The following is a 14,015-nucleotide window of genomic DNA, read 5'->3' as shown; positions in this document are numbered from 1 at the left end:
TCCTCCAGCACCCGGAGTATCCGTCGAGTGCCATCTGAAGTGCACACCAGGTTAGCCAAGAGTCTCCCACCCTTATTACCATGTAGATCAGGGATCTCAAAGTCCCTCCTTGTGGCCGCAATTCAGTCGGGTTTTCAGGATTTCCCCAATGTATATGCATTGAAAGCAGTGCATGCTCATAGATCTCATGCATATTCATTGGGGAAATCCTGAAAACCTGACTAGATTGCGACCCTCAAGGAGGGACTTTGAGATCCCTGATGTAGATGAAATTGATGTTTAAAATATTGAAATGAGCGGGCAATACGGGCCTGCAAGAGCTCATTTAAAGAGGCCTGCAAGGCCAGCAGAGTGCTCCGCCGGGAAGAGGTGAGATGGGTCTTCTTTTTTAAAAGAGAAAATGTGGCAACCCTATGTGAAAGTATGTGTAGTCCTTGTCCCGCTATGCGGCTATTTTCTTTTTGCCCTAGGCCCATCCTCCTAAAACGCATTGCTAACAAAACACCTTGAGCACACATACATAGACTCTCACTAAGTACAGAATAACTTTCACTAACAAAATAATTAAACAAACTCCAAGAAGCCAGGCTCTGCATGCAGTGTAATACAAGAGAAATAAAGGTGCCTTTCTTTCTACACTATGTAAAATATAAAGGTAGCAATCATATGTATTTTATAAAACTAATAAAGCCTAACTAACATGTTGAACCACGTTGATTGGTCTCTGAGAAAATTTACTAGGGCTGAGTACTAAATTTATACTCCAGAATTTAACTAAACTAATTTAGGACCTTAAAAAGTTAGAGGTAACAGAAGTGGATTTAGAGAAGGAAAAAAGTAGCATTTAGCAATGATTTTTTAGCACAAGGCTCATAAATTTAGGCCTCGGGTTCTCAGGACACCCACAAGCAAGATAGAAATTTGCATACAGTGGAGGGTATCTTGAAAACCTGACTGGCCACGTGTGTTCAGAGGACTAGTTTAGAGCCCCTGATAGCTTAGGAAAGAGATGTTATAAGTGGTGTGCCTCAAGGTTCTGTACTTGGGCCTGCTCTTTTTAACATTTTTATAAACGCTATTGCTGAAGGGATATTGGGTATGATTTGCCGATTTGCGGATGATGCCAAAATCTGCAGTAGAGTTGACACCCCGGATGGTGTGAATAACATGAAGAAAGACCTAGCAAAGCTTGGAGAATGGTCAGAAATTTGGCAGCTAAAATTTAATGCTAAGAAATGCAATGTCATGCATTTGAGCTACAAAAATCCAAGGGAACAGTACAGTTTAGGGCAGTGTATCGCAAAATGTGTGCCACAGCACAATAGTGTGCCCCGAGATTCTGGCAAGGAGGAGAGATGCTTGCTAACTGCTTAAAGGACGTGCCTCTCACGGCAAGTAGTCAGTCAGCTGGTGCCTGTGCCTCTCCTCCTCACCGGCGCCTCTGCTCCTTCTCCTCACCTCTCCTTCTGCAGCACCCCCCCCCCCCCCCCGGCAGTAATAGGCGGCTCAGGGCCGTGGCTGGAGGACATCCGTGAATGTGCGGTTGCTGAAATGATGTCATCACGCATATGTGTGACATCATCACATTGACGTCCATACATTTCTGGGTGCCCTCCAGCCACAGCCCTGAGATTAGTGTGCCAGCAGCTTAAAAATCTTGCGACACACAGGTTTAGAGAGTGAAGAACTTATATACATGACAGAAGAGTGGAACTTGGGTGTGATTGTATGTGATGATCTTAGGGTGGCCAAGCAGGTTGAAAAGATGACGGTGAAAGCTAGAAGGATGCTAGGGTGCATAGGGAGAGGTATGGCAAGTAGGAAAAAGGAGGCATTGATGCCCCTGTATAAGACTTTGGTGTGACCTCATTTAGTATTTTGTGTACAATTCTGGAGGCCACACCTTCAAAAAGATATAAAAAGGATGGAGTCGGTCCCGAAGAAGGCTACTAAAATGGTACGTGGTCTTCGTCATAAGGTGTATGGGGATAGACTTAAAGATCTCAATATGTATACTTTAGAGGAAAGGCAGGAGAGGGGAGAAATGATAGAGATGTTTAAATACCTACATAATATAAAAGGTGAGAAAGGGGAAATATGTGATTTACCAATTTTTGTGAATCCAAAAGCTACTTAAGTTTTCCTGAACATCCACAAGTGCCTGCCCCGTTTTAGGGGACTTTTGAATCGTCAAAGGAGAGCCTTTTTTCATCAGCGGCTACACTACAACGGCTCTGCTTAGAGCCTTCTTCTACTTCTGGGCGCAGGAGGGTGACCGCTCTCCCAATCAGCTGACTGATATTACCATCTATCAGCAGCTAGGATTCAAAAGGAACTGCGCTAACGGCGTGCAGCTGTACGGCGTGCCATCCAAGGCGTGTGCGCCTTAGTTTGCGCCTTTGTGAAGCGACTTGAAGAAGTGACATACAGGACTAACGCAGGTCAGGGAATTTCATAATTCATGTTTATTAATTTATAGTTGATGCACAGGACAATTAGCGATACAGTTTGATAAGCCATATACATTTAAACCAACAGTTTGCTTTAATTCATTTATTCTCAATTGTATAACTTCACAATGGCTTCGCTGAACCACCGTTTGATGTTACTGCTCTTCTTTTTATATTTAATCAGTTCTAGAAAGGTAGCGATTTTGTCTTATTCTGTCCCTATCCCTGTATATTACTTGATAACTCATGTTCCTAAGACCAGACTTCCAACGACTCAATATCGGGTTCTATGTGACTATTCAGAATCTGGTCCTTTCTCAATTCCAGTCTTACCAACATCTCGTAGACCAAACAGACCCTATATTAAAACACAACGATCTTTAAAAAATCTAACTTATTCTCATTTTACCCCTATGGTTCCTTCTTGTTATCTAAACCTAAGTGGGTCCTACTTAAATATAAGATCTTTGAGAAATAAATCCCTGTTAATTAATGACTGGTTGAGAGAAAATAATCCTGATTTTGTTTTATTCACGGAGACTTGGGGGTCCTTTTATCAATACGTGGTAGGGGTTTAATGCGGTTAATACCGTGCATTAAACCGCCTGCCGCGCTAGCTGCTAACGCCTAAATTGAGCAGGCATTAGTTTTTTAGCCGGCCGCGGGGGTTAGCGTGTGATGACATGTCCGACACGCTAACCCCGCTAGCGCGACTTGATAAAAGGACCCCTGGTTATTATCAGATGATGATATTATTATTCAAGATTGTCTTCCCCCAGTTTTAAAATTTTATTGTTAGCAATAGCATGAGGAAGGGGTGGAGGATTGGCTATAATTTTTAAAGATAATTTAAGTTGTACTGTTTTAAATTCTAAATCTATGTTAAATTTGGAAATTTTATCCTTTACACTAACTGCTAAATCATTAGAGGACGCCTTAACTATTATTTTGTTTTATATACCTCCGAAAAAGTGGAATCTAGCGAATTCTTGTTAACTAATTCCCTAGCTGGTTCATATAACCTATTAAGCGGGGATACCAGAAAATACAGAGTTCTGGACCTTTATATCCTCACTAGATTATTTTAAATCATCCCCATTAATAACTCACCAGAAAGGTCATCAACTAGATCTGATAACATTTTCTTCAAAGAATTTGATTAAACCTAAAATTTGCTGGAAACAGGCAAACTGGACGGATTCACTATGGTCTGACCATAAACTTTGTAATTTTGATTTAGAGTGGCAATCAAAGACAACACAAGCTACCAGTAAAAATTTTTAAAAAAAGAAATAAACAATTTCATGCTAGTAGAGGTAGGGTTAATCCCATGGAATTTTGGTCCCATTATGATATAATTTTCAAACAAGATGAAGAACTTGATCAATTTATGGATTCATCGATCAGAACTAGTACTTATATTTTAAATAAAATGACCCCTATGAAAGTAAGAAGAAAGAGGTCTAGAAACATAGATGGTTGGTTTGACTTAAAGCTTCTAATAATAAAAAGGGAATTAAGGAAATTAGAAAGATAATGGTTAAAATCAGGAATTTTAGAGCATAAAGAGGTTTGGGGGAGACAAAAATTGAAAATCTACAAAAATCTGACTATGGAGAAACGAAAAAATTTTTATGCCCAGAAAATTGGTAATGTATCTATTAATAGTAGTAGTTTTTTAAAATTAGTCAATGACCTTTATGATATTCAGACACTTACGGATCCCGCAGAAGAATCCACTGTGACTGCAGATAATTTGGCTGATTTTTTAAATTCAAAAGTACAAAAATTAAGGTATTCTTTAGTTGACCCTATTCACCATCATGGGGGTTTTGCTATGATTCAGGACTCGGATGCCCCTAGAGTAGACATGAGCTGGACTAACTTTTCTATAATAGATTGGCAAATTTTCAACAAATTCTACAATAAATATATCAAATTATACTGCAGACTTGATAGCTGCCCTCCAAATGTTATGAAAGCGGCCCCAATTAACTTCAAAAACAAACTCTTAGTTTGGATCAATTTTCAACTATCCATAGGGAAGTTCCCAGAGGAACAGGGCCAAATTGTGATAACACCAATTTAAAAAAATATTAAAGAATCATCAAATAATATATCAAATTTTAGACCCATTGCTAATATTCCATTGGTCACTGAGCTATTGGAGGGGATGGTTAATTCAGAATTGACTATCTATCTAGACAAGTCTAGTATCCTGCATAATAACTAATCAGGTTTCAGGTCTGGTTTTAGTACCGAAACAATCATGGCCTCTTTGTTAAACCACTTACACTCTCTTTTCAATCAAGGCACAAGTGCTATGATCCTGCAGTTAGATCTGAGCTGTGCCTTTGATTTGGTGGATTATACCATTCTACTGGATTGTTTGGAATCTATTGGCATTGCGGGAAAAGTTTTAAATTGGTTTTAGGGGTTCCTTGGCAAAAGATCCTATCAGGTGTTTAAGGATGACAATCTGTCCTATTGTTGGGATAACTCTTGTGGGGTGCCACAGGGCTCCCCTCTGTCCCCCTCTGTTTAACATTTATCTTATTTCGTTGGGCAATTTGTTACAAAGTTTAAAGCTTAACTTTTATATTTACGCAGATGACATCACTATTGTTATTCCGTTAATCTCTCTGTCATCTGATTTTACTAATTCTTTGGCAAATATTTTAAATCAGATCAAGCTCTGGATGACCATGTTTAAACTAAAATTAAACACTGAAAAAACTAAATTCTTTTTAGCAACGCCCAACGAAAAGATAAAAGAAACCACAATCCAAGTAAGTGGGCTGGAATTTAATATTGAACAATCCATAGATACTGGGTGTAACTCTGGATAAACATCTGACTTTGGAAAAACATACAGATCTATTGTTTAAGAAATGTATTTCAGTTCTCTGGAAGCTCCGCACCATTAAGAAGTTCTTTGATGAAGCTTCTTTTCATTTACTGGTGCAGTCATCCATTTTGAGTTTTTTAGATTACTGTAATATTGTTTACCTTGGTGCATATAAAAAAAACACTCAAAAAACTTAGACTGATCCAGAACCCTGCTGTTCACCTTATTTTTGGACTAAAAAATTGGGAGCATATTACTCCCTTCTATCAAAAACTTCACTGGTTGCCGGTAGAGTCCAGAGTTTTCCTGTATTTGTTACAAAGCAGTTTTTGGGATGTTACTTGCTTTTTGGGGACTATCTTGCTTCCCATTTCTCTTTGAAGTATCTCAACAAGAGTACACGTAGAATAAATCTATTTAACTATCCCCCTTTAAAATCCTGCCAATATAAGAAGTTTTTTGACAAAATATTTTCCTTCCAGGCCACCAAACTGAATATATGGCTAGGAAAACCTATATTAGAGGCTACTTCTTATTTTGATTTTAGGAAAACATTAAAGACCCATCTGTTTGACATGTCTATATCCTAGTATTACAACTGTTTAATTCACTTTTGTTTCTTAACTGATGTATTCCTAAGTTCTTCCTGGCAAGCCCAAACGACAAAATCAAAGATACCTCAATCTCCCTGAATGGCCAAGTCTTTCCCTTAACAAACTCCTTAAAATAACTCGGAGTGACTCTCGACCGCAACCTTACCTTCGAAGCTCACACCGACCCTCTGGTCAAAAAAGGCTTCGCCACCTTATGGAAGCTAAGATCCATCAGAAAATACTTTGACGCCCCCTCATTCCGCCTACTTGTGCAATCCTCCATCTTAAGTCTAGTCGACTACTGCAACATCATCTACCTGGGATCTTTCAAAAAAACCACACAAAGATTGCGAATTATTCAAAACACGGCAATCCGACTGATCTTCGGACTAAAAAAATGGGAACACATAACTCCCTACTACCACAAACTTCACTGGCTACCCCTAGAAGCAAGAGTGCTATTCAAATTCGCCTGCTTCTGCTACAAATCCATCCTTGGCTTGGCCCCCCTTTACTTAGTACCCCATTTTATCCTAGACCGCCCATCCAAACTCACACGTAGAACCCACCTGTTTAGCTACCCTACCCTAAGGACCTGCCGTTACAAAAGATATCTAAATAGAACTCTTGCCTTCCAAGCAGGTCATCACAATAACTGGCTGGCCCACATCATCTCACGCACTTCATCCTACTTAAACTTCAGAAAGCTACTAAAAACTAATCTTTTCACCCGATTCATACCCTAAGACCCTATGCTCACCCTGGCCCCTTCTATCTCTCTTTGTCCTTTACGCAGATTGTCTTGATCTTCTTCCCTGTACCATTTCATTGCCTTAATTGTACCCATCTTTCTTTCTGTTTGTACCATTTTTTCTCTCTGTTGTACCATTTTTTTTCTTTGTTATACCATTTTTTCTCTGCCACCTAATTTTCTCTGATTGTAACATTGTACCATTTTCGCTGATTGTCCAGCCCTTCTTCGTTGTAAACCGCCTAGAACTACTATGGCTTTGGCAGTATATAAGAAATAAAATTATTATTATTATTATTCCAATTTTAATTGATTGTTTTTATTATGTCATTTCAGTTTTATTGATTGTATGTATTTTACCTTGTTGTGAACCGCTTTGAACCTTTTCTGGTATAGCGGTATATAAAAATAAATTATTATTACTATTATTCCTAAATTAAAATTGGCTTCATTTTTGTAAGCTATTTGCCAGTCTATTTTGCAAAGAATTTTTCTTCAAAGTATGAAAAGGAGCCTTTGCCATTCCTTCTGAAGTCATAAAAGCCTATTGATAAAGATCCTGGGGATGTCATAGTATGTCCAACTTTATTCACCATTTTCAACCACAGAAAGTCCAATTGCAAAACATCCTAATCCAAACCATATGGACGTGGGAGGGGCCAGAATTGTAATGGACTGGCCACACAGACATGCCAATAGAAGTGTGGGGCACCTTAGAGGGCACTGCTGTAAATTCACATAAAGGGTACCAGATGTACATCTCTTCATAACCACATTATAATGTATGGTGAGCTCGCCAAAAACTCCCCCAAAACCTACTATACCCACCTGTCTCCCACCTTTATAGCCCTTATGGCTGCAGTTGGTATCTATATGGCAGTAAAGTAGGATTTTGATTGTTTGGGGAGGGGAGCTCACACTTTCCACCATAAATGTAGTGGTTAGAGTGGCTTATGATCCTAGATCCTCCTCTCTATGGCTCAGTAGCCCACTCACCAGGCTACTTAAGACACCTGTGTGGTGCTCTACTAGGCTTTCCCATACTAGGTGCTGCTGTTCTAGAGATAGGAATGTACTGTTTCATTCAGATTTTGAGGGTGGGTGGGAGGGAGTCAGTGATTACTAGGGGAGTATGGGGGAGGTCATTACTTAACCCCAGCATCCCAATCTAGCATCCCTAAGCATATCTCGACACCCTGCACCCCCTGTACCTTTCTCATAGAAACATGATGACAGATAAAAGCCAAATGGCCCATCTGCAGTAACCATTATCTCTTTCTCATAGAAACTGGTCAGAGGGATGCCTACTCCCTCTGGCCGGCCGGCCCACCTCTTCAAAATTGTGGGCCTTCCTCTTCCCAGTGCATCCTGGGATGCACAGGGGAGAGGGGCCTAAGGCCCTTATTGGCCTCAGGGCATGGCCTAAGACTCCGATTAGCCCAGATGCACCAGAAAAGCCTTACTTCAGAAAGATAAAGGGGTGGTTGTGGGGGTGTCATGGTGGGGTGTTGGGGTTTGGGGGCTGTCAACAGTTTGGGGGGCCAACAGCAGGAGGGAATGGGCATCCCTTCTGCCAATCTCTGATTGGGGGGTGTCGGATTTTATGGGGTCCAGCAACAGGAGGAAATGGGCAACCCTCTTGCCAATCTCTGATTAGGGTGTGTCGGTGGTTTTGGGGGGTGCAGTGGCAGGAGGGCGTAGGCATCCCTCCTGCTAATCTCTGATTGGGGGTATTGGAGGTTCAGGGGGTCTGGTGGCAAGAGGAAGTGAGCATCCTTCCTGCCAATCTCCGATTGGGGGAGGTGTCAGGGGTTCAGGTTGGGGCGTCGGCAGGAAGAAGTAGGCATCTTTCCTGCTAATTTCCAATTGGGAGGTGTCTGGGGTTTGGAGGGGGCAGTGGCAGGAGGGAGTAGGCATCCCTGCTGCCAGTCTCCGTTTGGGTGGGTGCCAGGGGTTCGGGGGGCCGGGAGGCTAGAATATATCTAGTCTAAGCTTCCAGGATGATATTTTTGACCTTTTGATTTGATTTTGTATTGATATTTTTGCCTGATGTATACAATATTTTTTGATCTTTGCAGTTACATCTTTAAGTTTCCATTTTACTATTCTTTTCATATTATTATAGTCTCCTGGGCCAATCAGAGTCTTAGGCCCCTCCCAATGTATCTCAGGGTGCACCGGGAAGGGGCCCAAGGCCCCTCCCAAAGCCACTAGGGGGAGGGGTCTTAGGTGCCTGACCCAGTCAGGGCCCTAGGACCCTCCCAGTGCATCCTAGGGTACACTGGGAAGTGGAAGGCCCACCATTTTAAAGAGGTGGGTCTGCAAGCTGGACGGAGTGAGCATCCCATCGTAGTGGAGGGAAATCAAATAAAGTTGAACTGAACATCTAGTAGTTTAAATTTTGCAACGTATAATTTCTAGAAAGTTTGACCCTGAAATGCCATTTTTCCTCAGTTATACATGGCAACCAGCAGCCTTTATTTATATGGCAAACTAAATGTCACTTTACTAGACCATGTCTAAGCAAGTAAAATAAAAAGTGGTGTTATTTAAACCTTCCAGGACTATGTGCCTCTACATATTTTGGGGGGGGGGGATAAACAGCTTAGATTCATATTTAGGTTTTGATGTAATTACAATACCGGCAGAGATGGAGGAGGAACGGTGGTTTGCTTGCAAACATTTTCTTCAGATGTATGTTCAGTTCCTGCATCTGCAATCCCTTTACTTTCACCAAGATGAAGCACCTGTAGTTGAAAACAAAGATAATATATTTTTCAATGATATTTAATTATTTTGATTTTAACGGCACCCACATAAGTTATAGTGCTTATGGATATCTCAAAATACCCAAATGGATGTTCATGTGCTTGAAATGTCCAAATCCTGATTGTACAAAGACAGAAAAGGGATGTCCAACACTGCAGTATGACCATATATGAAGCTTGTCCTCTGCAGCTGTACCAGAGCAACACAGTGAAGGATCCTTCTCTGCTGTTTAGTAGTTTTTTAAAAAATTGATATTTCACCCTGCATAATATGTCAGAGTGGTTACCACCCCAAGAATTTAAATTTGTCCCACCAAGACCCATCCCGTGCTGACTTAGCCCTGCCCCATTTTAACCTCACCAAATATTTGAGTCACCAAACGCTTATGGGGCTCATAATCGAAAGAAAAACATCCAAAAACCGGCCTAAGTTGGCACTTGGATGAGCATTTCTCAAAAACGTCCAAGCCCCGATAATAAAACTGGGTTTTGGACGTATTTCTAAATGACCTAGGCCTTCAAAGTGCCACTCAACGTCCAAAGCTAAACGGGACGTTTCAGGAGGCGTATCGAGAGCGGGAGTTGGGCGGGACGTGGGCCGGCTTAGACTTAGTCGTATAGCATGTATAACTGAAAGTTTAACAACAGAATCTAGACAGAACTTGGATGTTGTGACAGACCATGTAAAACATGGTCTAAGTCACAAAAAACCACCAGATAAGCACTGAAAACACATAACACAGACCCCCACACACTACCCCAGTGATTACCAACCCCCCCACCCCCATAAAACTTTTATTCATAACTTTAAATTTCAGCCTCCAGACCTTCATCACCTGGCCACCTGGCATAGGAAAGCCTAGTCGTCCAGCCCAGAGGCAGCTTAAGTGGTCTTGGGGGTGGGTTAGGAACCCATAGAGAGGAGGACCCATGCCCATAAGCCCCTGTAATCACTGCATTGATATTGAAACATGTGCACTGCCCTATACACCCCCAAAACCCTTTTTTACTGGCATATAAGTGGCTCCTGCAGCCTTAAGGGCTATTGGGGTGGTAGATAAGTAGGTCTAGGGGATTCTGGAGGTGGTTTGGGGGGCTCACCAAGACCTGTTAGGGAGCTGTAGGGAGGAGAAGCCATGGCACCCTTTTTGTGAAGTTCACAGCAGTGCCCTGTAAGGTACCACACTATTTAGGTGGTGCCCAACCCGGCCCATGTGCCTAAAGCCCCGCCCACAGGAGGGGCCTAAGGCTCCCTGGCCTATTCTGATTGGCCCAAGCACCTCAGGCCCCACCTGTGGGCGGGGTTTCTGCCGCTTGGGCCAATCCATCCCCATTCTGGACCCGGCTGGCCTGCCGGACGGGCGGGCTTGGCACCCATCCGTCTGGCCGACTTAACAGGTACGGGGAAGGGGGGTGGGCGGATGTGTCGAGGGCAGGAGGGCCTGGGATCCCTCCTGCCCATATTTTAGTGGGGGGTGGGGGTAGGGGGGTCGCCAGTGCCAGGAGGGCTTGGGCTCCCTCCTGGCCCAATCCAGTTTGGGGGGTCACCGGGGCCAGGAGAGCTTGGGGGGGGCACGATTGCCGGAGCAAGAGGGCTTGAGCTCCCTCTTGCCCCGATATCGTCGGGGGTGCCGCGGCTGCCGCAGGGCAGGAGGACTTGAGCTCCCTCTTGCCCCGATGTTGTCGGGGGGGGGGGGGGGGTTAGGTATCGCGGCAGGAGAGATTGGCCATCTCCCCTGCTGCGATGCGATCACTCCTGTACCCGAACTGCCACAACCCGTGGCAGGAGAGATTGGGCATCTCTCCTGCCGCGGGTCATGGCAGTTCGGGTAGAGGGGTGATCGCATCGCGGTAGGGGAGATGAGGCATCTCTCCTGCTGCGATGGTTGCGGTGGGTAGGTTGCCGGGCCGCTGAACTGATCGCGCCAGCGGCCATCAGCTCAGCTGCCCCTTTTTCGGCACTTAGACCTGGTTTGACTTCATCCAACTCAAAAAGGCCTAAGTGCCGACTAGGCAACCTGTCAAATGTTTTGGTTATGCCTAAAGTTTTGATTATACCTGCTGCACGCCTAGGTCTAGGTCGGCCCACCTCCCGCCCACTGCCTGCCCTTTCCCCTCCTCTAAAAACGCCTCTTTTCTCTCTGTGCGTTTAGAGGCAGGGGAAAGGCCTAAGCTGTTTTTAGATACGTCTAAAAACCAGCTTTGGTTATGGGTACTTGGACGATCAGGCTTTTTGATCGTCCAAGTAGCAATTTAGGACACTTTTTAGATGTTTTTTTTTATTATGAACCCCATAATATTTTGCACAAATAACAGACTATATATATTTCTTTACTTTAAGTCACTTTATTTGAATTATACTTCTGAACTTTAATTATGCTTTATTGCATAATCCAGAAGACCCATTATGACATCTTGTTAGCTGTTGTATTTTCTTTATCATTGTCTCATGAATTGTCCTCTGAAAAGACTTCTTTGTTTATCCTGTATTTTAAATTTGAATTTACTTTACTGTATTCTATGTACTGTGACACCTGTAACAGGTTATAAGCCTGTCACACATGTGGCAATGCTTCTCATTTGCTTTATTTGCTGACAAATCATTAGTTTCTTTAATGCTTTAATTTTATTTTGAGAAATTGGTTCTTGCACCACACACAGAAAAGAAAAAATATGCCCTGTGTGCACTCATTGCTCGCATCACCTCTACATGAGTTAAATTTACATATTATGCATATATTTGGGTTTCTTAGGGTTTACACTTTGCATTTATTCTACATCTTATTGCATTCAATTCTAGGTTACTATTCTAAGTTTAGTAATATTCTAAGTTTAGTAATATTGAGGTTCTCTTATTTTAGGGAAATCTAGGATTTTGATATGTCTTACATCTCTTAAGGTGTGGAGAGGCATAATAAAAAAAAAAAGTCTAAGTCCCCTTTTGGCCTAAGGCCTTAAACGTTGAAAGCAGAAGCAGGGAAAATGTCCATAATCAAAAAAAACATCCAAAAGGAGGTTTTTTTTAATATAATGGCCTGCCTCTACGTTCAGCTGTTTAAACTTCTAAACTTATACCCCATAATGAACCAAAAAAACACCTAAGCCCCAAACGTCCAACACAAGGACTTTTAGGCGAAGGAGAAGTCAGTCCTTTGCCTAAAAGCTGGATTCTGTAACCGGTGTCTGTCAAAAACAACACTGGTTACAAAATCCACACCCCCCACGACATTGGGGCAAGAGGGAGTACAAGCCCTCTTGCCCCGCGGCACCCCTGACCTCCCCGACGACATCTGGGCAAGAGGGAGTCCAAGCCCCGCGGTCCAAGCCCCGCGGCACCCCTGAACCCCCATTGAAGACTGGGGCAAGAGGGTGCCCAAGCCCTCCTGCCCCGTGATCTGTAATCCCCCCCGAGTCCGATGGGGCCAAGAGGGAGACCAAGCCCTCCTGGCCTCTCGACTCCCACCCCCTACAAGATTGGGCAGGAGGGAGCCCAACCCCTCCTGCCCAGGTGGACCCCCTACCCCCATCCCCCACTACAATACAGGCAGGAGGGATCCCAGGCTCTCCTGCCCTCGACACAACCACCCCCAACGACTGCCCCCCAAACCCCCAATAGCCCCCCCATCGACCCGAGACCCCTTGGCCGACCCCACGACTCCCCCCACCCCCAATCCCAGCCCCCATACCTGTTAAATGTTGGACGGACGGACGGGTGCCAAACCCGCCCGTTCGGCAGGCCAGCCGGCTCCGGAATGGGGCTGGATTGGCCCAGGCAGCTGAAACCCTGCCCACAGGTGGGGCCTAAAACTCCCGGGCCTATTCTGGTTAACCCAGGCCCTTAGGCCCCACCTGTGGGTGGGGTTTTAGCCTCCTGGGCCAATCCAGCCCCATTCCGGAGCCGGCTGGCCTGCCGGATGGGCTTGGCACCTGTCCGACGGCCAACATTTAACAGGTATGGGGGTGGGATTGGGGGTGGGGGGGGTCGTGGGGTAGGTGGGGGTTTGCGGGTTTGCGGGGGGCCGATCGGGGGTTCAGGGGGGCGGTTGTTGGGGGATGTGTCGAGGGAAGGAAGGCCTGAGATCCCTCCTGCCCATATTGTAGTGGGTGGTGGGGGGTAGGGGGTCCACCTGGGCAGGAGTGGTTGGGCTCCCTCCTGCCTGATCTTGTAGGGGGTGGCGGTCGAGAGGCCAGGAGGGCTTGGGCTCCCTCCTGGCCCCATCGGACTTGGGGGGATTAGAGATCGCGGGGTAGGAGAGCTTCGGTTCCCTCTTGCCCCGATGTCGTCGGGGAGGTCGGGGGTGCTGTGGGGTAAGAGGGTTTGGACTCCCTCTTGCCATGATCTTCATTAGGGGTTCGGGGGTGCCGCGGGGCAAGAGGGCTTGAACTCCCTCTTGCCCCGATGTTATCGGGGGGATGATGTATCGTGGCAGGAGAGATGCCTCATCTCCCCTACCGCGATGCCATTACTCCTCTACCCGAACTGCCACAACCCGCGGCAGGAGAGATAGGGCATCTCTCCTGCCGCGGGTCGTGGCATTTTGGGTAGAGGAGTGATTGCATTGAGTTAGGGGAGATGAGGCATCTTTCCTGCCGCTATCATTGCTG

The 14,015-nt window shown here is 44.6% G+C and overlaps 1 protein-coding gene across 3 annotated transcripts in view; it reads right to left on the bottom strand.

The window, feature by feature from the left end:
• The window catches only part of LOC117353647 (serpin B4-like), an 86,670-nt gene that overhangs the window by 58,033 nt on the left and 14,622 nt on the right, over positions 1-14,015 (bottom strand). For all 3 annotated transcript variants that reach the window (XM_033929825.1, XM_033929826.1, XM_033929824.1), the window contains exon 3: positions 9,285-9,389. In XM_033929825.1, the coding sequence (XP_033785716.1) occupies positions 9,285-9,389 (105 nt within the window). The remainder of the gene's footprint in view (positions 1-9,284; positions 9,390-14,015) is intronic.

Source organism: Geotrypetes seraphini, chromosome 2 (genome assembly GCF_902459505.1).
Source record: "Geotrypetes seraphini chromosome 2, aGeoSer1.1, whole genome shotgun sequence".
NCBI lineage: Eukaryota > Metazoa > Chordata > Amphibia > Gymnophiona > Dermophiidae > Geotrypetes > Geotrypetes seraphini.
This window is presented reverse-complemented; position numbering and strand designations above follow the sequence as displayed.